General features: G+C 39.2%; 1 protein-coding gene across 1 annotated transcript in view; it reads right to left on the bottom strand.

Moving 5' to 3' along the window:
* Positions 1–26970, bottom strand: part of LOC149250251 (uncharacterized) — a 174205-nt gene that overhangs the window by 40120 nt on the left and 107115 nt on the right. The window contains exons 4-5 of the mRNA XM_089453585.1: positions 25417–25489; positions 25161–25215 (exon numbers count right to left, since the gene is read on the bottom strand). Coding sequence (XP_089309711.1) covers positions 25161–25215; positions 25417–25489 — 128 coding nt within the window. The remainder of the gene's footprint in view (positions 1–25160; positions 25216–25416; positions 25490–26970) is intronic.

Here is a 26970-nt window from a genome sequence, read left to right as displayed (position 1 = left end):
TTGGATAGGTTGTTGTTATTTGATCTTCATGACCTCTTTGTTGTTTCTTCTGGAATCATTCAACAACTGTAACAATGTTTTTGATGGTGTGGGGTTCTTTCTACGGAAGACTGTTGTATGCCTGTCCTTTTGGTACTTTTGTAATCTTTTGAAGGGGTAGTGGTTGTTAGAATCTGGATCACTGTAACCCTGGAGGCTTAGCCAATGTATACTTTGCTTTCTAACTAGAAATATGAAGTACAAAGATTTGTTTTTCCTTGGAAAACAAAAACATATCTTAACCACAAAACTAACAGATTACAAATGAGACTACTATGCTTGCAACTAAGTCACATGACACGAGGACACGAGACACGGAGGACACGTAAATACGAGTATTCAATATGAAACATAGCAACCTAGAAACAGGACACGGGGGACACGTTATATATATATATATATATACCGAAATATAGTTTTTTATCCATATTAAATTGCAGGTTGCAGCTTATCTAATCAAATTAAAATATAATTACTTCTCAAAGTTCATAGTTCACTTAAAAAAAAAATAGAATCAAAATTTACTATTTAGAAATTAGAATGTGATATGCTTGGTCTTGATTCTTGAATATTCAATGTTCATTGTTCATGTACAACTTACAAGCACATAAGAAAATAACTAAGTCTAATCCTATTGATTTCCTCTGCCCCTCTTGCGAGAAAATGCCATAGCTTTCCCTTTCCCTCTAGATGTAGATGCTGGTGCTGGTGGAGTTGGCAGTGGAGTTTGCCATGCTCTAGAAGCTGAAGAACTAGAAGTAGGAGCTATAGGAGGTAGACCACGTCCTCTACTGGTGGCAGGGGTAGCCCAGGCAGGTGGTATCACCTGGAAACATTACAATCTCCCAATCCTGAAATCCTGAAAAACTGATAAGTCTGCTGCATTTTGAATGAAATCTAAAATTCTACTTTCTCCATATGAAATCCAATGAGGCCGAAACCACTCTCAAACATCCTCAGTTATTTCATGGTAATGTTAAAAATTTAAGTAAAAGGATGAAAATGATGATTAAGGAGAATGTCACTTTTACTTTAAGAATTTAACATTTCCATGAATAGCATATCAATACTAGGGCCTAGACTTGATCATTAAGCTGCCCCACTCAAAAATTATTTGTTTCTTTCAAAAAAAATTGCAGCTTATGCAAGCAACGTTTTCTATCAACGGAATACGCGTTTTCCAGATGCAGGACACGACGAAAACCGGCGAATACGTTTTACATTTTATAGGACACGATGAAAAACGTTTTCGACACATTTTAGGGCCGTTTTCATGTCCGACACGTAAAATACGGGACACAGGACCTTCGAGGACGTGTCCTGTGACTTAGGCTTGCAAGAAGTATGACAAACAATACAATGCAATAACTTGAAAATGCATGGATGGAAGCTTCAATTTATAGTTTTTTTCACCTTTGTGGCCTCTTTATCCGCGCCCTAGGAAGGGAGGCACACTTTTTGGGTTGACTCCCGTTTAAATCGGGAGTGTAAGGAAAAAATCGCGATTTTTTCCTTTGTGAAAAAGTCGCCAAAAAGTCGGGGGATTAAATCGTTTAGTTCAAAAAATCACGTTTTTAGGATTAAATCGGGATTTTTTGCAGACTTTTTCCACACTACTGAATACTTCTCGGAATGTGTAATGTCCCTTCTCAATAAATTTTTTCTGGAAGAGATCTACCAGTTTTTCCATTTTGGAGCTAACACTTTTTTGGATACCAACTTAGAGAAAGTGTTGATTTCTGGTAGCATTGGATGTGCTCTAAGTCTCAAAATTTGCAGGGAGGCTTAGACACATGCATTCTCCAACACCCAGAAACCGTTTTGGGAAATTCCACCTGGAGGCAGTTTTATTAAAATAATTAATTATTTTTAATGGATACCTAAAGTCTAAACTTAGGAAATTAAAATAATTAAAAGGTATTAATCTCACCGTGTGTGAAACTTCTAGGAGACAAAGATAGAGTCCAAATGATCTGAGCTATTGATTAGAATCTAATCTGTGTCGTTGGCTCTCAACTAGAGGATTATAAGAAGGACATCGATGGGCACTTTGAGAATATATCGAGTAGAGTTCAGAAGATCGAATTTCTGAAGCAGAGTAGCTATCGGTGAGAAATTCGAAGTGAGTTTTTCCAATGAGGGGCAGGGATAGTTCTGGTTGGAGATTTCTCCTGATCCAGGAATACTCAGCAGAGAAAGCAAAGAAAGATCCAGCAAAGGTAGCACAGAGCCAGAAGAGGTTGACGCAGGGCCACGCAGAGGCAGTGTAGGCTGACGCAGAGGCAGCATAGAAGCCCAGAGGGGATCCTTAAATTTGCTGGAGGGATCCATTTTTGTAGCTAGAAGCCAAGGTGTGAGACTGGGAGAGCAAAAGTTAGAATCTCAGAGGCAAATCGATCAGCCGGGCAGAGTGACGCAAACCCCAGACAGTGTCACGTCGCGCTGATGCAGTGACTGCGCAGAGGCAGCGAGGGGCTAGTCATCCAGTGGCTGGATCAACCAGGATTCCCAGTGATAGGATGAGGTAATCTCACTTATCTCTCTGTTAGTGATATTCTTTGTATTGAATAGCCAGCAGGGCATCCAGAGATTGTTTTTAGAAATTACTACTGCATAATAATAAAACCCTCAGCTATTGCACCGGTTTTCCCGCATTGGATTTTTCCAGGGTCATTTGTCCAAAAATAATTGTGTAGATGTGTTGTGTACTTCTTTCTTGTCCAGTTCTTGTTTCCGCATTTTATTTAAATAGTGCAGGTTGCAGTGTATTAGTTTCGGTGTTTACTGTAGGAAACAGTAAATAATTTTATTCAGTAATTAACAAATAGAAGAAACATAATCAGTTGTTGTAGTAGAAATTTGGGCTTCCAAATTTTCAGATGGTATCAGAGTTGCATGTGAAACAAGAGAACAGTGTCGGAAGAGCCCAGCGTTGAAGGAGGAAGGGAGTCTGAAATTCTTGCAGAGGCAGTAATTTCAATCCCCAGAGGGATTGCACAGTTCAGACCAGGAGGGCTAGATTTTCGTGGCAAATCTCTCTCTCGCTAAGTCGACATAAAGGTAGGATTTCCATATCGATATTTGTCAGCGGCAGAGGGAGAAGCGCAGCAAAAGCTTCAACGAAGAGAGGTTCCTAGTGTAATGCAATTTTCTGCAGGCAATTGCTAGGCAGAAAGACGTTAGAAGGAAGAAGAGAGACACTTGAGAGAATTTCTTCCTCGGAGAATTCCTAGCCAGGGAATTGGAATTCTCATTTGCTAAGCAGCAGCAAGAGAGAGGAGGTCATTCGACTTTTCCGAGTGGCAAAAATGGCAACCAGTGGGTTGAGAGATCAGGATCGGTCGGATTGTGCATCCAACTATGTGATCTGGAAGGAAAGGATGGCATGCCTTCTGGATGAACATTTTCTCAAGACCTACATTGACAGTGTGGTAGTTGTGCCCGCAAATCTTGATCAGTTCAAAAGGTACAAGGGAAAGATGGCAAAGACAAAGAGAATGATCCTCGACTGGGTGAAGGATCATGTAGTCTGTCACATCGCTGGCAGAGGGGCTGCCAAGGAGATGTGGGATGCATTGTCGACGCTATATCAGGGATCTTCCGAGTAGCGGAAGATGTACTTAGAGCAGAAGATGAGGTCCACGCAGATGCAGAAGGGGGAACGCATTGATCCGTTCCTTGCAAAGCTTCAGGAGACCCGAGATGAGCTAGCAGTTGTGGGGTCTACACCTCAGTCTTCCGAGATGGTAAGACTAGCCCTCAACTCAGTTTCAAAGGAGTGGCAAGTATTTGTCCAGAGCATCCTGGGCAGGGAGAACTTGCCGGATTGGGAAGGAATGTGGGCAACTCTTAAGCAAGAGGAGAATCTTGGTCAAGTGTAAACTTGACGGAAGCAGCAGCAGTGGGTTGAAGCCCAAGGAGGAGGATGAGAATGCATCCCTCGCATCTAAGGGGCCACAGACTTTGGAGCCAGGGGTTTGGTTGATGAGTGTGGAATGAACAAAGTTTGCTCTTCAAGTTAAATACTCCAAAAGACTTGGAATATGTAGATCTCCATTTACGATACAAGAATATATATTAAAATGTATGAATGAGAATGATGATTACAAATGAGAATGAGGGCCTGCTTATATACCCTAGGCAGGTGCCTCTTCATGGAAGGTCATGTCCCATTTAGACATGCCTCTTCAGTACTAATTACTAATTAACTAATCATTATTATAATTATCATCATTATTTATATTTATATTATTTATATATATTTTCTTCATAACATTGTCTTCCTCTTCAAAAAGCTTTGTCCTCAAAGCTCACTGATGAAAAAGCTTGATCTCTTTTTCTGTTTTGAATGTCTTCTCATCTCGGAACTGTCATTTTCGTTGATACAAGTTGATATGATCCTCTAAGTGATAAACAAAAATGTCGCACTAAGAAGGGATCAGACCATACTAAATTAATGTTATGTAAAAATTAGATAGTTTTAGGTTTATTATTTAATTTTCCATTTAATTAGACAAAAAGGCACGATCATAAGATCATGCCCTTTCCCAAAGGGTGCCCATGGCAGTATATAAGCTAGGAACCCCATTGTAATCAATCATCATCTGTCAATTCATCTTTTAATAAAATATTTATACATATTTTTTGCGTATCAGAAGTTTTTTACTTCATCTGGTATCGGAGCCACTGCTGCGCTTACTATCTCAACTGCATTCGCTGCTCAATCCACTGTCACTACATTCCACCACTGAATCCTTGCTCACCCTTCGATGCCATCAACGTCAGCGATTCCGCTGTGTACGCACATCTCCCTTATTCCGTTCTGCTATCTGTTGGCCGATGCACCTTTTCCCAAACAGCGGTTGTGCCACCGGTTCTTGCCAATCGATTCATCAGGTTAAACTGCCGGATCGACCTCTGTTGTGTCACACTGAAACCGCGGTCAATTCCATCGTGGTAGCTGCGGTAACTTGGTGTGAGCCATGGTCTCTTTTCTTAACATCGAGCAGCGAACGGATCAGCGGGCTCTTTCTTTTGAGGTGGACTGCGAAATATTCCCGGTGGACGTGTATATTAACTAGTCGTGACCATTTACAGGGACGCGACTGTTCGCTTTAAAATTATATAACATACGCCTAAACATTACATATATAATCAGTGTTGCGGGGGAGCGCCCCCCCCCCCCTCGCTCCCGCTCCCGATCCGCGCTCCGGGCGGGAGCGACTCGGGAGCGATTTCGGGAGCGCGCTCCCTAAAAAAAATTTCGCTCCCTGCCTTTTCGGGAGCGTTTTGCCTTTTTTGCATTTTTTTTGTAGTAATGTTCGAAATACAATTTTTTTTGAAAGAAACAAATAGTTTTTGAGTGGGGCAACTTAATGATCAAGTCTAGGCCCTAGCATTGATATGTTATTCATGGTAATGTTAAATTCTTAAAGTAAAAGTGACATTTTCTTTAATTTTCATTTTCATCCTTTTACTTAAATTTTTAACATTACCATGAAATGACTCAGGATGTTTGAGAGTGGTTTCGTCCTCATTGGATTTCATATGGAGAAAGTAGAATTTTAGATTTCATTCAAAATCCAGCAGACTTATCAGTTTTTTCAGGATTTCAGGATTGGGGGATTGCAATGTTTCCATTGAATTTTGTCATGTATTAGGGTATGGAACTCATATTTAATCAAGAGTACCAATCCCTCTATGTACCTTGATGTTAGTGACATTGGTTGTCGAACTCCTCTATCATGACCCTTCTAAAAATGTACGCATCACTCAAACAAAATCTTGACTTGACATGCTATGCTTTTTCTATCTTATGTTAATGCTTAGAGGGTGATATTAATGACAAAGATCCCTATACAGATACAAAGGTAATGACAAAGATACCTCTGGATATTAATGCTTGGAGGGTGATATTAATGACAAAGATCCTGATTTTGCTACAAGACTAAAAAATTAGACATTTCTCGTGGTGGCAAGAGGCCCAAGCATAAGAAATAGATAATAGATTTACTTCTCTTTTCTAGTTTCTAGTAGCTTTTATAACTATTGACTCTTTCATATTTATTATGATATTTTTTTAAACAATATATGACAATTTAAGTTTGAAGTTGGCAATTATAACTCATTAGTAATGAATTATGAATATGATGCTTCATGAAAGTTGAAAGTTGTTTCATTTCATTTCATTTTATAACATTTCATTTCATGTTAGATATTATTTGTTGTAATGGTTACACTTAGCTTACAAGTACAACTTTGGTGATCAATGATGATAAATGTTATATATTGAATTTTGAAAGCTTGAAACTTTAAGATTGATGAATCATGAGACTCAATATGTTGTATGTTACTATGTTACTAACTTGCGGACGTGGTTGATGAAGATTATAACTTCTAGATGATTGTTGTTATATGGTTCAATCTATGCTTTTTTATGTTTTTTATATCTAATTCATCATTCTACATGTTTTTGTTGACATATATGTATCAAAAATTAAAAAATATAAAAAATATATATATTTTTAAAAATCGCTCCGGGATTCGCTCCCAAACCGGGAGCTTCTGAAAATGGTCGCTCCCGCTCCCGCTCCCAAGTAACATTGTATATAATTATAACGTTTATTTATATATATAATATAATATAATTATATATGTAAGTTATATATAATACATAACTGTAATTTAATTATAAGTTATAAAGTTATATATAACATTATTTTAATTAATTAAATATATATATATAAATTTTAAACTGGCAGATAAATACACGCCCCTGCAAACCCGCTCAATGTCGCCAATGACAATGGCAAATTTCCAAAAGAAATTGTTGGACTCGAAGCATAAGATAAATAACAACCACGATGAGGTCGGTAGAAGATTAGATGAATTCCATATCAAGCTTGAGAGGCAGGCTGGCGATATCAAGAATCAGGCTGACAAAATCAAAAATCTTCAAGATACGACAAATCGAATAGAAGTAAAGATGGAAAGTCAACATGTCCCAATAGAAGTAGAAATCAGTGAGGCCTTAACAATGCTGAAACTTCTGTGTAAAAAGGCGAATTGTACACCCGAACAACTACTAAAAGAAAATGAAGAGAATCAAGAACACATCTCATCAGATTCAACAAAGTCTAAAGACTCTCATGAAAAAATTGAATCCCCAAAAAAATCAGCAACACCCCACCAAGAAGTGAGTAACGCAACCCTTACAAACAAGCAATTCTGGGATACCCTTACCAATCAACACCCCTTTTTCGCTCAACCATTAGCAACATACCAGCGAAGGGCAAAAGTCGAGATGCCTAAATTCAACGAAAACGAAAAAGAAAATGTTGCATGGATAAATAAAGCAGAAGAATACTTTGAGATATATGACATCAATGATGATGACGAAAAGCTCAGGCACACATCCATGAAAATGGAAGGCGAAGCATATAATTGGTATATGTGGTGGAAAAAGACAACACACGTAATTAGCTGGAGGAAATTTAAACATGCATTCTTTAAAAGATTCCAGGGTGTAAGAAAAGAAGAGTTCTTTTCAAAACTCATGAAGTTACGACAAAAAGGAAGTATGGACGAATACACTCAAGAATGGGAGACCTTAGTAACACGAGTACGTGGGTTATCAGAATCTCGTCTAATTCAATCATACGTCTCGGGACTCAAAACCCATTTACAAGTAGAACTTGAGATGCATGACATTTCATCAATAGAAGTAGCAAGACGAAAAGCAAAAACAGCCGAAAAGAAATTCGAACAAATATTTTGGTCAAAATCAGAAAAAACATATTCAAGACGAAGAACACCTCAGTATGCGGATGCAAAATATACAAGATATGTTCCACCACGTCGTTGTGAAGATGAAAAATCTAATGTGGAAACGCAAAGGACAAAAGAGGGTAAATGCAAGCGTTGTGGTGAGAAGTGGGACCCCAAACATAGATGTGCTAAAGGAAAAGAACCAAAGAACCTATATAATTGTGAAGCAACCAATGATTCAAGCAGTGGAGATTCTGACATTGAAGAAATAGAAGATGCCCCAGAATTCTCACCAGAATTAGATGACGAAAGTATTCCACAACTGTCATTATCAGCTATGACAGGTATATCACAACCTCAGACTTTAAAGTTAAAAGGACACATAAAGAAGAACAATGTGGTGGTTCTCATCGACTCTCGTAGCACACACAATTTTTTAGATGCAACCGTGGCAAAGAGACTCGATATTTTTTCATTTCCCTTACCAAACATGAAGGTGATGGTAGCTGACAGCAAGAAGATTAAAAAGGTGGGGAAATGCCATAAGGTTAGATTGCAAATTCAAGACTTCAGTTTAGAGTCTCCGTTTTTCACAGTACCGTTAGGAGGAGTAGATGTAGTCTTAGGTATCCAGTGGTTACGAACTTTAGGTACTTATGCCGCCAACCACCAAGTACAGTTTATAAAATTCAAATGGGGAGGTCAAAAGTACAAATTACACGGATTTCAAGCACCAGAAAATCAAATTGTATCATCATCTCAGATGATGAAGATGATTTGAAAGGGAGCACCCGCTTATGTAGTACAATGTCATCAATGAGAAATGTTATCTGCAAATATGACCAGTGAAGAGTCACCAGAGATACAAGATCTAATCCGGAAACATAAAAAAGTATTTCAAGACCTACCTATGAAGATGCCGCCTAATAGGGAAATTGAGCATACAATAGAAGTCAAGGCAGGTTCAGACCCTGTCAACATCAAGCCATACCGATATCCACATCACCAAAAAACAGAAATCGAGAGATTAATCCAAGACCTCTTAAAGTGTGGGATCATCTCGAAAAGTAAAAGTCCTTATGCTGCTCCAGTAGTGTTGGTAAGGAAGAAAGATGGTTCATTCAGGCTATGCATTGATTATAGGGGATTAAACAAAATAACAATCAAAAACAAGTTCCCAATCCCCTTTATCGACGAAATGTTGGATGAGCTACATGGTGCAAAGTATTTCTCAAAATTGGACTTAAGATTAGGCTACTATCAAATTAGAATCAGATTAGAGGACATACCAAAAACGGCATTCCGAACACACGAAGGTCACTATGAATTTAAAGTAATGTCGTTTGGATTAACCAATGCACCAGCAACGTTTCAAGCAACCATGAACGAATTATTTCGTCCACATCTTAGGAAGATTGTATTAGTATTCTTTGACAATATTCTAATTTACAGTAAAACTTGGGAGGAGCACTTGCAACATTTGGACAAAGTTCTTACACTACTTAAAGAATACCAATTTTACACAAAAAAAATCCAAATGCACCTTCGGAAAGGAAGAAGTAGCATACCTTGGACACATTATATCCCATGAAGGCGTAAAGGTGGACCCCAATAAAATCAAAGCTCTAAAATAATGGACCAAACCTGCTAATATATCCAAGCTAAGAGGGTTCTTAGGTTTCAATGGATATTACCGAAGATTTATTAAAAACTATGCACATATAACTGCACCTCTAACAAATCTTTTAAAGAAGAATTCGTTTCTATGGGATGAGGAAGCAGGAAGGTGTTTTGAAAAATTAAAGGAAATTATGTCTAATGCTCCCGTATTAGCAACACCAGATACTTCTAAACCATTTGTCATTGAGTGTGATGCTTCCAGATTCGGTATAGGTGCAGTATTAATGCAACAAGGACATCCAATAGCTTTTGAAAGTAGGAAGCTCAACAAAAGAGAACATCTCAAATCCACATACAACAAAGAAATGATCACTATCATGCACGCACTAGCTAAGTGGAGGCAATATCTTTTGGGAAGTAAGTTTTCCATTCGAACAAACCACAACAGTGTTCAACATCTCCTTCAACAAAAAACACTTTCCAAACAAAAACAAAAATGGATTGAAAAAGTTGTCGCTTTTGACTTGGAAATACTACATAAAAGAGGTAAAGACAATGTGGTCGTAGATGCCCTATCCAGGAAAGATGAAGAACCAACACTACTTGCAATTTCGGTTGCTGTCCCCGAGTGGCTTAACGAAATTCAAAGTGAGTATGCCAAGGATCCAGAAATAACGGCAATAATCAATAACCTTCCCAACAACTCAAAATTTGAGTGGAAGAATGGTATCCTATGGTACAAGGGAAGAATCTATCTAAATACAAATTCCAAGTTTAAGTTTAAGATACTCAAGGAATCACATGACTCACCATCAGCTAGACATGTAGGATTCTTTAAGACTTACTACAATGCACGTCAATCCTTCTTTTGGAAGGGAATGAATTGTGATATTCAGAAGTACGTAGCAGAATGTGACACATGTCAAAGGAATAAAAGTGAAAATATTCCGACTCCAAGATTACTTCACCCTTTAAACATTCCAAATCAGAAATGGGAAGAAATCTTGATGGACTTTATCGAAGGATTACCAGTATCGAAAGGCAAGGACAAGATTTTCATAGTAGTCGACAAACTCACCAAATATGCTCACTTTATGGCAATAAAGAAATCATACTCAGCGAAAGAAATTGCTGAAATATTTTGCAAAAATATATATAAGTTAACACGGTTTTCCGAAAGTCATTGTGAGTGATAGAGATGCCAAGTTCAAAGGTAATTTCTGGAAGGAACTGTTCAGCCATATAGGAACCTACCTAAATATGAGTTCCACTTATCACCCTCAAACAGATGGCCAAACAGAGATTGTCAATAAATGTTTGGAGGCCTACCTACGTTGCTACGCTACAGAAAAGCAAAATAAGTGGGCTCAATGGTTACATCTTGCTGAGTGGTGGTATAATTCCACTTATCATACATCAGCAAAAATGACGCCATTTCAAGCTTTATATGGGTATGAACCTCGAAAATGGAAGGATCTAGCTATTGTCTAGACAAATCTACCTGTTGTTAAAGACCAACTAGAAGAAACCCAAAAAATTGTCCAAATATTAAAAGAAAATTTGAATAATGCAAGGAATCGTATGAAGCAACAAGCAGACCATAACAGAACCGAAAGAGAGTTTGAAGTTGGAGAATGGGTATTTGTTAAGCTCCAACCATACAAACAATTATCCTTAAAACAGAAAGGAAAAAACAAATTGGCACCAAAATTTTATAGAACTTATCAGATCAACAAAAAGATTAGCCAAGTCGCGTATGGTTTAAGCCTTCCAGAGACAAGTCGTGTTCACAACGTCTTCCACGTATCTTGCCTTAAAAGGGCACTAGGTAACAATCAAACGACGCAAACAACACTTCCATCCCTAGATGATGAGGGAAGAGTCATTCTAGAACCAAAAATTACTTTGTCTACTAGAGAAAGGAAGCTTCGATATCGTACTATCAAGGAATATCTGATCAAGTGGAAGGACTTACCCAAAGAAGACGCTTCTTGAGAGGATGAAGCATTTTGTCAACAACATCCGTCGCTACGTATGCTTTGAAGACAAAGCATTCTTTCGAGAGGAAGGCAATGTTATGTAAAAATTAGTTAATTTTAGGTTTATTATTTAATTTTCCGTTTAATTAGATGAAAGGGCACGATCATAAGATCATGCCCTTTCCCAAAGGGTGCCCATGGCGGTATATAAGCCAAGAACCCCATTGTAATCAATCATCATTTGTCAATTCATCTTTTAATAAAATATTTTACATATTTTCTGCGTATCAGAAGTTTTTTACTTCAATCTTTTGTGGAATCTTGCGGTGACTGAAAACGAGTGATGAATTGTTATCACATTGGATTACACTGACATTAGTATTCTTCAGAACATCAGTTTGTTGTTTCTGTTCTAAATGGTACCTAAGTCACCTGACACGGGGATTCGGGACACGTAGGATTCGGGATTCGTGGTGTCGGATTCGGGACACGCTGACCCCCGGAACATGACACATTAGGACACGTTATATATTATTTTATTAAAAAATATATATATATATATTAAAAATTAGTTATTAGCATATTTCTTACACAAATTTTAATTAATGATACAAATTTATTGATTTCAAACATAGATCTTCATCCATCTATAGCTATTAGCATGCATAGTACATAGTCATACAAAAGTCAAATAAATGTCAGTGGTACTGGTCACATAAATGATAAATCATAAATCTATTAAAAATTTAAATCATGATTCATAATTCATAACTGAAAGACAACTTACAACTACAAGATACTAGATAGTAAGATAAACACACTGACAACTGTAGTTTTCTCATTAAGTCATCAAATCAAAATCTGTTACATAGGTAGTGTTGGTGCAATGCCAATGGCAAATAGAAATAGAAAATATAAAACAACTATAGGTATACAAGCCTCAAGGCATCAATCAGCATCAGAATCAGCATCACTGTCCCCATCATCATGGTACCCACTGCTCTCCTCTGCATCCTCCTCCTCCCCTGTATCCATAGTCGCCTCTGCATCTGCTGGTATGGAGGTTGACCCCTCTAAGTCATCAAAACTAATAGGGTTTAGCACTGGATCACCGAGATCCATGTTGGCCAATGCCAACTCAACAGTGGCGTCCAGACCCATATCTTCAGGAAAGACATCCCACATCTTTGTCTTTCCCCTCAACCACTCTTCCCTCTGCCTGTAAATAAGACGAAGGTTGGTGTGCACATACACCATTGTCTCTGCCCTGGACTGCTCAAGCCTGTTCTTCTTCACAGTATGCAAATTCCCATATGTGCTCCAATTCCTCTCGCAACAAGAGGATGAAGTCACCTGAGAGAGGAGCCTCATGGCTAACTGCTAAAGAGGAGGGTTTGTTGCCCCATGATTTGCCCACCAAGAGTAGGGCTTCTTAAGCCCCCTGTCTCTAATCACATCATAACCTCCAAATCGACCAGTGCCAGTGGAAAACTCTGCAAAGGCATCCTCCACCTCAGCAAGCAATGCACTATCGTGATAAATCCGCTTCAATGCCTCTTTCCTCCCCTGTGAGATTTCACCATCCATGTGAGGAGGGAATCTGCGGGAAGGTCCACCATTCAACCACTCATGGCTGTAGTATTTGGGGTTCAATGAGTGAGCCAAACAATGTAAAGGTGTACAATTCTTGTCCCATCTGCGGACAAGAATATCATGTATGGTATCGCAGAAGGCCTCTGGTGATGTCTCATACGGGGGGCACTCACTCTGTAGAATAATGCTCCTCACAGACTCAATCATGGAATCCCATCCCTCATAAACCTCTCCTAGGATGGGTTTGTCTGTATCTGCAACTCGAAGCAAAGAGATGATAGGGTCCATGATCCGAATAATTAGATCTACCCTCTCCCACCAAGCATCATCTAGTACCGTGTCCTTCACTCTTTTAGAGGCTGCCTGATCTGTCTTTCTCCAAAAAGACCAAAACTCAGAAATAACCATGGACCCAAGAGCAGTCTTGACCTCCCTCAACCTCTTCAACATCATGAATGAAGATGCAAACCATGTATCAGCAATCTTCAACAATGATAGATTGTTGTACTCCTTGTAGATAGTGAGGGCATTTGTATGATTTTGCACAAAGTTACGTATATGTCTTGCATCCTCAATAATGCTTCCAATCCAAAGCACATCAGAAGCAATGGATTTCAGTGCTAAGTTCAATGAATGGACAATGCAAGGTGTCCAAAACACTTGTGGATATTTAGCTTCCACAATCATGCCAGCCGCCTTGCAAACAAGTGCATTATCTGTAATGATTTGCACACAAGAATCAACACCTACCTCTTCAACAACTCTAATAAATAACTCACCCATAAATTGTGCATCCTTGTATTCGCCAAGTGTATCCACTGCTTTCAGGAAAACTGGACCATTCAAGGAAGACACCATGAAGTTGATGATTGGGTGTCGTGCTGGATCTGTCCATCCATCAGAAACAATGCTAACCCCAGATGTTGGCCATGATGCCCTAATAGGCTCGAGCATTTTTTGCACCTCTTTTTTTGCCTTCGTCAACAATGTGGTTCTCAGCTTCTCTGACCCAGGAGGCACATACCCTGCTGGAGCCCCTTGAGTTAGAGCTCGGCACATCTCAACAAATAAAGGTGAACGTGCAACATTAAATGATATGAAGTTTTGATAGAAGAAGAAGGCAATGGTGAGATCAAGCTCTTCCCGTCTCTCTTTTTGGAAAATCCTGTCCATTGGACCAAGTGATCTTCTTTTTAATGCTTATCCCCCAGTAGAAGTAGAACTCTCAAATGGAAATTTGGTGGTGGCTTTCCTCAAAAATGGAAGGGGTCTTCATTCTTGCCCTTGGGTGCTTTTGATTTTGAAGCCAGTGCCACATGTTCCATACCAACATGGGCCTCCTTTTCCAATTCTTTTCTCTTTTGTGAAGGAATATCTTTACAAGCTCCAATCCCCTTACCAGGTATAGCCAACAAATGTGCTCTCACACGGTGATATGTGCTTGTGAAAGAAATGTTACAAAAGCTGCATTTCCATTGCACATTGCCTCCTCCCTTTCCCTTGCTGTTTGGCGCATCCTCTCTTGCGACATATTTCCACAATGGATATTTTTCATTGTCTTTAAGTCCTCTTCCCTCAACATTACTTGCAGCAGACTCTGATGATATTGGGGGAGGAAGAGCATCTCTACCCATGACATTCTTGCCCTTCCTTGCTGCCCCTGCCTTTGATTGAGCCATGTTACCTCAACCTGTAAAAAAAATGAACAAACTGCTGTAAAAATTTAAATGAACAAACCGCTGTAAAAATGAACAAACTGCTGTATTACGAAACTATTTACCTAAAATTTAAATTTATATACATATACAATGAAAAGGCAGCAAAGTTTGTCTTGTTTATTCTCTTGTTCTGGCCACAGAGACTTTTCTCTTACAGGCGGCAGAATTTTGTAACAGCTCTCTGTCAGTCGTTTTATGCTTCTAAGTTCTGAGACAAGACAGGGTTTCAGAATTTATTAAACTGATTATTTTTCAGACGAGATCAATGACTGTATAAATTCCTTCTTCTTTTTTTAAACTCTAAACTTCCACAAAGACAGTCAGAGTCATTCGATGTAATTTTCTCATTTGCTTGGAAATATAAATAATGTGATGAACATTGAGGTCAAACACTAAATGTAGTTGAATGACCTGCCAAACTGTATGAATGGCCACCTGGAGGATAATAACTATAAGGTTCCAACTCAAGGTGTAGAGGCACACTGTTCAGATCTGATAATAGAAACTATGTTGGAACTGAACCTCGAATCTTAAATATATATTTGTTGCATATGGATGCAGGAGCGATGCTGCCAAAGCTGGCCTATGGGCGTTGCTCTTTCTTGCATTAATAATTATTAATATTTTCATTTATTGCCCTATACTTGAGATACACATGGCTAGGCTTTACTTTTGTATGTCTTGCAATTCTTTTACCTATGATTCTGAAGCAATCGATTTGGGTTTCGAACTTGGTCACACTCTCAGTCGGGCAGATATGTTCTTACTTCTTCCCAATACAGTCTCCCATGCATATATGACAAGCGCAATACCCAGCGGCAGCCAGGAGATACACGCAATCATACAACACTATATAGACTTGTTACGCAGACTATATATACACTGTATTACGCAGACTATATATACGGGTTCGGGGTTTACTATATATACGTATTACGCAAACTATATATACGCAGGCTATACAACACAGCAACTTAAAACTGAAATTGTAAACCCGTTCCCTTACCTGTAGAGTCTAGACTGTAGTGACGCAGCAACTGGACTGTGGTCTCCTCGCACGCAGCAACTGGACTGTGGTCGTTCGACAGCAACAAAGAATGATCATAGCAGCAGCCCGACGCCCCTTTTTAACACTGCAGAACCTCAAAACGAATCACAAAACCCTCCAAACGCGTCGAAAAACCAGGACTCGTTTCCAGGATCGAGACACGAATTCGAAAATCGCGGCACGTTACGGGACACGGCGTGCCCTCCAAACCTGACACGAATCGGCACAGAATCGTGTCCGATTCGTCCGATTCGGGATTCGTTGCCTGTTTTGAGCGAATCCGGTTTCACAGAATGGTACAGATACATAGCTTGATTGAGTTGTCTACTCTCATGATTCTGATGTCGATAGGGAACTCTTTTGGTTTGACTTTCCCTATTAGGAGTGGCAATTTTTTTATTTTCTTCTGGTAAGGACGTTGTTGAGTTGGTTATAGAACCTTCACTTGGGATGTTCATCATCTAAACTGCATCATATAAGTGTGTATTTTCTTCATTTTGCTTGTCTTCTTCTTGAGTTGTGACATTCACTAGATCGGTATTTGTTCCCTTATCTTCAACCTGGACTGTTATGACTCGAGACTTCAATACTTCTTGAGTAAAATGTTCTAACTTGTCTTTTAATTGACTTCTTGTCCTTCTTAAGCTTCTTGATTTGTGTCAATAATTTTTCGCTGTGGTCTTTAAGCCGAGAAACTTCTTCATTTTAGTCAATGGTGATCTTATCAACTTCTCTTTGCATATTTTGTAGCACATTTTTACCTTCTTGAAAAAATTACTTTTAAAATATCTTGTATGTCTTCCGACGTCATTGAATCTGGCTTTAATGTAACATCTTGTAGTGTTATTTTTCTCTTTTTGTTAAGATGACTTAAGTTGCCTTGTATCTTTTATTAAATGATCCCTTTACTTCCCAAGTTTGATAGTCTTATTTTTAAATAATTTTATTATTCCTTTTATACACTTTCGAACTATATTATTCCTTCAAACTTCAAACCTTAGTATAAAATCGTTTACTAATGTTTTCTTTTAAGAAATAAAATCTTTCTACCTTATAACTTCACACTTAAAAATCACCTTCTTTTTTCCTCCATAATACTACCTTCTTCCTTTCTTTCATTTTTTTCAAATAAACACCCTTTTTTATTTTTTATTTTTTTATTTTTCTTTTCTTTTCTTTTCTTTATAAATGCGTCCTTATATCTTCGAAAGATATTCCACTCAATAGTAAAATTACCCTTCTTAAGCTCACTAATGTTAATGATTTAAAACATATATATATATATATATATATAGATATAATCACTTGGTATTTTATTAATCTCCTTTCTTTCTCTTTCCACTTATTCATTTTATCCTTAAGATCTCCTTTAATTTTTCCTAATTTTTTAGTGGATAAATATATATATATATATATATATAAAGGTCTCCTCAACAGCTTTTTTAAATATCCCCTTTCCACTTATCTTTTGATTTTTTCAATTGAATGGCGCTAAATTCTTTTAATTTAGGCTTGCTAACAAATTAAGAAATTTGTAATGAGACGTGACCCAATAGTCAGTCACATGGAGCAGAAGTTAATGTGTTGAAAAAGACACGAATGAACCCCTCAACCCTTCAAGCTCCATTACATCTAATAATTTTTGTAGTGAGTTAGTGACTTGTTTGTAAAGAGATTCGTTTTTGTTCAAAAAAAAAATCTGAACAACCAATGTGTATTGCACAGAAGTTCGTTCACCGGTATGGGTAATTGAATAAAAATAAGGTAGTTGCATAGTGGCGATGACAATGACAGGATGACCTGTACAGTGAGCAGAACAAAAAAAAAAAATTATACCCTCAACAAGCATGCAGCGACAGTTTCATTGGAATCCAGCAGTAGGGGCGATGGCAGGGAGGGAATGAGGGAATTGCGGAGAGCTCTGTCGGGCAACGATGAACCACAATTTTTTTGTTTCCTTTTTTTTTGTAATCATACGGTGGTTGGACAGGTGCAAGGACGAAACGTGTTGGCTAATGCTGGTGGTAGGCGGCTGAACAAGTGTGCAGTTGGTGATAAAGCCGAAAGCGGTCATGGTTGATTGAGGAGTGGTCGAAGTTGTGTTGGCGGCAACGGTTGTTTGCAATGGAAAGCGGCAATAAGTAGGAGTAGGAGCAGCAACCCTAGTGCGGTAGAAACACATTGACGTGGTCTTCTTGATGGAAGTTCCATCGGTAGGTGTTTGTCCAGCAGTTGCAGTCAATGTTTTAAAACTCTGACTCCGGTTCAGAAACGGCCGAGGGTCGGCTCCGACTCCAACTCCAACTCATTATCGACTCGGCTGGTTTCATTTCAATGACTCGGTCGTTGTAAAAAATACATTAAATATTTATTTTTTTACAAAAAAACATAATTTCAAAGATTTTCATTATATGATCAAATTAGACTCACGAATATATCCATTATATCAAAATGGCACCTAGTGCACTATCCAATACAAAGTTCATACTTAGCCACCAATACCAGGATTCTTTTTTGCCTCAGCCTAAGGACAATCACTAGATTACAACAATAATAATACCAATTCTCTGCCCCTAATGAAGTCTCAAAACCCTTGATTTAATTCTAGTCAAGCTCCAGAACAATCAGAGTTAAATATGTATTTATTAGTCCATTGCCAGAACGTTTGCCTTTTTAAAAACATTATATGGCTCAATGCATTGTTTCAGTTTTCTAATTCATGCCACTAGGACAACCATACTTTAGGGCTATAAATATACAATAAACAACAACCCAACCATTGATATGTAGGAGGCAGAACAACTTTTGACAAATGTGCTTCAATATTTTTGTCAAAGAGCCGAGCCGACCGAGTTGTTACTGAGCCGGCCGAGTCATTACCGAGTCAGTCGAGTTGTTACCGAGTCGACCGAGTCAATGACTAGCTCTATAACAACCTAGCCAACCGTTCCGTTTCAGCCACCGAACCGACCCGGCCAGGCATTATGTAATATTCCTAATTAGCCATGGCTAGTTGGAATATTCGATTTTGTTCAATTTTTGCCTTCTATGGTTATTTGTAAATAAAAAGTGAGGAAGGGGAACATAACTCACTTTGGGAATAAACGTCACTTCCTAGTAGCACAACGTTGTGACTTAAAGGGGAGCCAAGGGGGCCAAAGGGGGACGCAGAAATGGAGCCCACGCAGACACATGTAGGGACTGCGCAGGAGGAAGAAACACGTGGCAAGAGAGGAATCACGCAGAAGGAGGTGAGCCTTAGGATTGAGAGAGGCAGAGGCTATAAAGGAGAGAGGAGCTCCCTCATTTTGAGCATTCTGTTATGAGCATTTGTGATAGTCATTTCGACTTAGAGCACGTTGGTTGTTCAGCTAGTCTGCAGCACTGTTTAGTGCATTGAGTGTCTCCATTCGGAGATCTCACCCTTAGCCCCGGGGGACTTCAAGTGCCTGCTCGGGCAAGGTATTTCCATTGGCATTCCGGCAATAGTTTCATCAGCATTTCAGTAGTAGTTTCATCAGCGTTTTGGAGGATTGCGCAACACTAAGAGGAGGACGTAGTTCCCATTGATTCAGGATATTCCTATTGATTGGGACATGAGTCATAGGAATTCTTGTAGAATCACTATGGGAGGGGCCTAACGGACCAAAGAGTCGGTCGAGCCCATCGCTTCACCCCAGCATGAGGCTCGGCTATGAGGGAAAGTGCCAGCTAACGAGGGAATCCATCGAGCCGGTGCTGTATACATCAGGACGGAGGGGCAAGGATTTCGATCAATCAAAGTTAGATCCAGGTCGATCATATCTTTCTCGAAATCCTGTCCCGGAGCGCTGGAGCTCATCCGATGAGCGAAAGCGTCCCCCCTTCGAGAGGCTGTTTTATGGGCCCTCAAGGTTCGATTCCTTGCCCGATGCGGGACAAGTAAGAAATTCCTTGCCTTTCAATTCCAAGATTCAGATCCCACAATCAAATCAAATCGCCCAGATGACCTGAATTCGAATCGTGCCCTCTTCTCCCTTACCTCCATTCAGTTACTCAATGATTCATGTCCCAATCTACAAGAAATCAAAGGATATTCCTATTGATTCAGATGACGAAGAAGTTCCCATATTTGAAAAAGAAGAAGTTCATCATGAAAACCCTACTACAAATCAAGAGAAGAAGAAGGACCAACTGAGCCTATTCAATCGGCGGTCATTCCAACCACAAGGAAAAGGCCAAATTGGTTAAAAGCCACATTAGAAGATGTTGAAGGACATGAATCTGCAAAAGGAACCTTCAGGGAAAGTAAGAGACTGAAGAGATATTCGGGTTATGCTACATATATGATGAAGTTAATTGAAGCTGAACCATTTGCATTCAAGGAAGTTGCACATTAAGAGGATTGGAAGAAAGCAATGAAGGAAGAATATCAATCCATCATGAAGAATGGGGGTTTGGGAAATTGTTCCTAGACCTAATGACAAATCGTTTGTCACATCCAAGTGGATCTATAAGATCAAACATGTTGTTGATAGAAGTATAGATAAGTACAAAGCAAGATTCGTTGCAAAGGGTTTCTCTCAAAAGGAAGGCAATGATTATGAAGAAATCTTTGCACCCATAGTAAGGTACACTACCATTATATCTCTGGTTTCATTGGCTAATACAATGGGTTGGAATATCCATCAAATGGATGTGAAGACCGCATTTCTGAATGGGACCATTGATGAGGAAGTGTATATCGAACAACCTGAAGGCTTTGAAGTTAATAGCAGGGACTCTCATGTTTGCAGACCTAAGAAGGCCCTATATGGTTTGAAGTAAGCACCTAGGGCATGGTATGCAAGGATCGATCCATATCTAATTAGAATTGGGTTCGTGAAGAGTTTTGTTGATCCGAATCTCTACATCAAGGTCGTGAATAATGAGCCCGTCATTATTCTACTAAATGTGGATGATCTATTCATCACAGGTGTAGAGCGAAGAATTTAAGAATGCAAGAAGATTTTGGCAGTTGAATTTGAAATGAGGGATCTAGGACTGATGCATTATTACCTTGGTCTAGAAGTATGACAAACACCTAGGGAGATATATTTGGGGCAAGGAAAGTACATCATCAATTTATTGCAAAAAAATTGGGATGACGGATTCCAAGCCGATGACTACTCCTATGATCACCAATCTCGAGAAGTCGAGGGATCTAACTCTAGTCTTGTGGATCCTACCTCCTATTGACATTTGGTGGGTTCCCTAATGTATCTAGTAAATACTAGGCCTGATATATGTTTTGCAGTAAACATTCTTAGTCAGTTTTAGTTGGAGTCTCGTCATGATCACTGGATCGCTGCCAAATATATATTGAGGTATCTTCATGGCACTATACATCACTGCTTAAAGTATGATGTGGGTTACACCTCTTCATCTTCCCTAATAGACCTGAGCAACCTAGTTTCTCACATGCTAACAGGAATGGTACTACTATGCCTAGCCTCAGTAGCCACTGCATCCAATATGCCAATAAGAGAGCATTGTCTCCATACAATGCCCTATCTGATAGCCTGTTGATGCCACCTCCTCTGACCAGCCCCTGCCAGAGTATGTTGAGCATCCTACAATCCAATGTATGTCGAACATCCCCGGACAACCTACAGAGTTTGCCTGCCCCCCTGTCAATCCAACCTGAAAATAGTGTTGATGGAGAGTTGAAAGTGTGGGTGCTCGGTCACCAGATCCATTGCAGTGCTAGTACCATCACTAACCAAGCCCATGTTGCGACGGGGAATCCCACCTGGATCCCAACAGCAATTTGGGCCTCTTACTCCCCTAGTAATCCACTTCCTCTGCTAAAATATGGCCATGGATGTACCCAATCACCTAACTTGTTGCATCGAGTACCAGCTCAGTACCTCTCACCATCCAATCCCAAAGGAGGATTGAATGTACAATCTCATGTGTATGGAACATGCCCTCTATGCTGACATTGTGCCATACTCAACTCAAGTCGTTGGCCCCTGCTGACATGGTCGTCCCCTATGATTTGTCTAGACAACTCCACCTCTCCATCCAATGCATAAGGGTGAGAAAATAACGTTGTGGACCCCATCAGCATGCCTCTAAAGAGAACTGTGCTGAAATCCCAACGTGTGCTCTCCACATTGCCCCTTGTCAATGTCTAGCCCCAAGGACGGCTGCGCATCCTCCATCATGGCTTCAACTTGAGTCTCCAACTACTCCCCCACCAACAACCCATCATATAAAACATCCTCACTGGTCAGTTGTAGGTGACTGTCGTCCAGCAACTCTGTCATAGATATGGATGCATCTGTACCTATCGGCTCCTCATCAACGACGGAGATGTCTCTCGGCACCTCGTCAACCTGTGGTGCGCTGCTATCACCTAAAAACTTGGTCACAACACCAGGTACCTCATCAATTGTTGGCATCTCATCAATGGGTGTATGCTCAATTGTCTCCTTGCCAACCATGGCCCCTTCAACTACTTTTTCATCTTTTGCCTTGATCTTTCTCATCATCCCTGCATAATTCCACTAAATTCCCACTGATTTGTGCATGTCTCTTAGCTCACAAAACTCTTGAAAGGAGAGGGACGCCTAAATGTCGTGTCCCAATGATTGGTATGCCCTCCAATTTACTTCCAACTAACACAACATGTCACCATAAAACTAACACAACAGCATAAAGACAAATTGCACTAGAAATTGTAGGAAGAGTTGAACCATTTTATTAACCAAGAAAACAAGGTACATATAAATGAAGAAGAGAAACTTGGGCCTGCTACAATAAGCTAGTCAAGTCCCAGTTGAAAATGGAGCTGCCCAAGTGCTGGAAACTCCCATCCCCAAGTCTCTACGTTAGCCCATTAAATTTTGCTACTGCTCGCTAGAAAGGAATTGGTGTTTTTGGCCTCTAAATTGATCAGAAAATTCTAAGAAATTAATTGGAGCCCCCTCACAAAGAACCTAGAATAACCCATAAAAATTTCACGGACCCAAGTGGTGGAATTAGTCCCGAAGTGAACTGTGCCCTCCTCTAGTGATTTTAATTTTTTGCTACTGTCTGCTGACTGGAACACTAATTCGGCCAGAAATATTGCCCAGAAAATTCTGCAAATTTAACCTCGGACTCCTCTCGCCAAAGCCACAAAAACTAGGAAAAAGTTTAGGTTGAATCCACCGACCCCCAATGACTCCCAACAAGTGCAAATCATCCAATCTGGCCAGAAAATGCCCCACAGTTTGATATTACGGAATAATGCCCAAATCTATCACTGGCTAAATTCTCCCTTGAGGTTTACTTCCAATCTCCAACCCTTATCTCTCCGCAATTCTTCTTCCCTTGCGCAAGGTAAGTAAGCTAGAAACCCCTACACACTTCCAAATGAAGAGAATTTCCTCCCACAGATTTGTTGCTTATTAACCCTGCAAAATCGCCACAAAATTCCCAGCTCCAACTAGGAAAATCCTCCTACAAATAACCCAGACTCCAACTTGCTGTATGCTGGACCACAATGAATAACTTGAATTGCCTCTACGCTCAGGAAATATGCCGAGCTAGGAATATTGTTGTCAATGAAACTCTATGAGAGCCCAGCAATAGACTCTCTGAATTCCCAACTAGGGAGGCACTCAAAGTCCTCTTGTGCTAAACAGCACTCTACCCTTGCGCTAAACAGCTCCAAGAGAAAATAAAGTGTCAAGTGTAATAGTCAAAAGGTGATCCACAAAATGAGTCCCTCCTCCTTTTCTATTTTCTCCATCCTTCTAGACTCCTTTTGATATTATTTTATTGGTGGGGACCATTTTCCACTTAGTTACTTTTTCCACCATTTTAATAAAATAATAATTTACTGTCAATCTACAATAAAATAATACTTGCCACCTTTCTCCAAAATACTAGCTGCCAGTTTTATTTAATATTTACCAAAATTGGGCAAAATTCCCATGCTCACAAAATTGGGGATATCACATTGTGACATGCCCTGAAATTTGAGGGATCTCTCCACATGTCCCCAATCCATGCATCCCTGAAATATGGTATAACTCTCTTCGATGGTGTTTACACCATGCATTGATCAAAGACTCTATTTCACGTGATGGCTCAGAAATGCTATTGCCAAATTCTCATTTTATTTAAAAATACATTTTTCCCATACCATTGTACAGAAAAGAAATATAAAAAAATAGCTGACAAATGACACCATTTGTCTTCCAGCCAACAACAAAGCAAACAATGAAAATGACCTACTGGCAGGATGAACACAAAACGAAAGGGAGAATCTTTATCTGCAATATAGACAGTTAACATATCAGTGACTGAATCTAGTGCAAAAGCAAAATATAAACAATAAGAAAAGACAACAGAAGTACTATAGTGAACCACATTTAGCCACAAGAAACATAGAAAACAACCTATTTTTGAACTTCACAGTTAGAGGAGACACTATGAAGGGCCAAGGCAATAAGATCTGCAGCAATAATTCCCAAAACAGATCATCAGAAGAGTAGCCAGAAAATATTTGAAAGAAGGAATTCAAAAACCACTAGGGTACAAGAAATGAGGAAATCCTATTAAAGAGAGAGAAATGGTTATCTTGTTAAGAATTAAGAGGAGAAATTCATTTGACACCAAAACACCAGTAAAACTCAGTAAGGGAAGTTGCCTAATGACTGCAGGTACAATATTTCGGCCTCATTATCTCTGGAATAGGTAACCTGAATTCTAGATGCAATATAGGGCCTTGTAAGGTAGCTCTGTTGGAAAATCAAGTAATTTTATCATTTATAGTAATCTACCATTTTACTATTCATTCAGGAGTTTTATGTTTCAATCAAGTACAGTGCTTTACACACTAATTCCAAATTAAAAAGGATAGACCAGAATGAACATAGAATACTGGCAAAAACTATAGGAATGACAATGTTGCCAATTCTGTGGAAGCGGAGAGAACGGGCTATAAGAACTCAATGCCCAGTTTTACATGGTATTGACGGTAGGATTATCATTTGAAACTACTTAATGCCAAAGCCTTCCAAATAAATACCCAAGGTCATTTCACAATTATTTTAATGGATTAAACTATCATCACATAATCAAATATGTGAGCTTGCGCCTTAAAGGGCAGGAATTTCATGGCCAGATAAACCGAATTACCAAAGCATCCCACCCTATGTTTGAGAAAATGAAGTGACTTAAGAAATAGATTAGTGCAATCGCATGATTGGGAAAGCTGCCAATTTGAGGACATAGAAGCCAAACTATTTTTTCACTATTCCAATCACAATTCTTTTGTGTTTCCTCAAAGATGCAATGCTTTCTCTGTATCCAGAGCCATTCAAATTGATTTAAAGAAAAATGTTTTCCTTTTACTTTTCCCTCACAGCAACAGGATATTACCTGTCTGCATTGATTAGCCAATCAAAAACGAAGTTCTCCAGTCCAGCCCGCTTTTCTGCAAATAAAGGAGAAACACAAAGCATACATGGTGTAAGCTAGATATAAAACTTATGAGAAAATTTTCTCAGCTCATACAGAAAATTGTTTTGACTTTTAAGTGAAGATATTGCAAGGTTATATGTTCCTTCCTGTAGATTTTAAGTTCTAAATTACGCAATATAGATCCTCACAATCAATGCTCAGAGAAACAACAAACCTGTCAGACCTTCTTGTGGACAACACTCCACAATGCGAATGCATGCAGAACAAAAGATGCACTCCACAGCTAGCTGGGTTTCAAAATAAATGTCAAATTTACCACTTTCATGGAAATCATCAAAACTAATCTTTTAAATAAACTCAAATTCTACATCTAAAGCATGTAACCCAGACATATGAGTACAATGAAATTAGCAAACTAAAGGTTCTAAAACAAGATTGCCACCCACCCATATAGCTAAAAATCAAAAGAATGCATATAAGTATAGCTGAATGACATTGCAAACAAAACAAGGGTGCTCATGCCCAAGGTGATCAGAATAGAGCAAAGGGGCATAAAAGCAAATGATTGGATGCAAAAAGTAATAATGATACTGTATGACAACAATGCAACTGTGCCATAATGGTGCAGGATGACAGGGACATTTACTCTGTAAACACGAAAGGGTCACTGAGTATTTTTTCCCCGTAAAGGAGAATCAGTCAGAGAGAAGACAGGCAGTAGGAACTCACCACTAAGGAAATAATTTGGATCTGCAATGATTTCGCAGGCTTAATGAGAGCATGACAGCAGAAATGGTTACCAAACAAACTACGGTTACAATAAGAGAAGAAGGTGAAAGATTAAGGCAGAGCCAAATCTGTTGAGGGCTGACATGGAGGGAAAGAGCAGTAAGGTAGGGGCAAAGGAAGTGAATTGAGCCGATAACAAGAGGGGTTACACGCTTCAATAAATGGTTTAAAAGTGAACTGTAAACTCAAAGACATTTGGACAAAAACAGTCTCAGACAACAATAGAGAAACTGAAACACCATGGAAAAGAAGGGAGTGAAATAAAAAATTGATGCTGCTGCTAGGAAAGAAGGTAAGGAGGAGCTGATCTTTATTCCAGCATTTCTGGAAACATAAGAGAAAGGAGGTCCCTGTAAAAACAAAATCTTCAATTACACTGGCAGCTGAAGGATCCAATGGCTGGAACAGCACAAAAATTAAGCAATTTATTGTCGATGTTTGTAGCATGCGACAGTATTTAATTTTAGGTAACAATGGTATGTTCTATGCTTAAGAGCAATTTACTTCAAATTCTTTATTAGCCCAATATCAATATCCAGTTTAGCAATCACATCAGCATGATAGTAAAATGCAGATAGAACATAAATATAAACAGTAGAAGACAAGCCAAGACAAAAGGACACAAGATGTGGAACCAGCCAGGGACAAACCCCAACGTGGGGAAACCAATGATCAATTCTTCTTATATTCTTCAATAGTTCAGCAGAGAGAGAGAAAAGTACAAATTTACAAATCTGATCATTTATGACAGCAGCAGAAAAGCCCTAACCAAAAAAGTCAATGCTGGTCAAACAGGCCAGAATTCTTCCTCTAAGCAGCTCAGTCAAACCCACTCAATTTCGGCCTCCAACAGCAAGCCCAAACAGTCTGAAAAAGTCCAGTCAAAATCTGGTCAACAAAAGTCAAACTGCAGCTAGCCCTAGGGCAGTCAATGCTGGTCAAATGGGAGGTCAAATCACCTCGATTTCAGTGCCCAGAT

Source organism: Pinus tabuliformis, chromosome 7 (genome assembly GCF_031772625.1).
Source record: "Pinus tabuliformis cultivar Carrire ecotype Pingquan chromosome 7, CPIR1, whole genome shotgun sequence".
In the NCBI taxonomy this organism is placed as follows: Eukaryota; Viridiplantae; Streptophyta; class Pinopsida; order Pinales; family Pinaceae; genus Pinus; species Pinus tabuliformis.
Note: the sequence above shows the minus strand (reverse complement) of the source record. Positions and strands in the feature narration are given on the sequence as shown.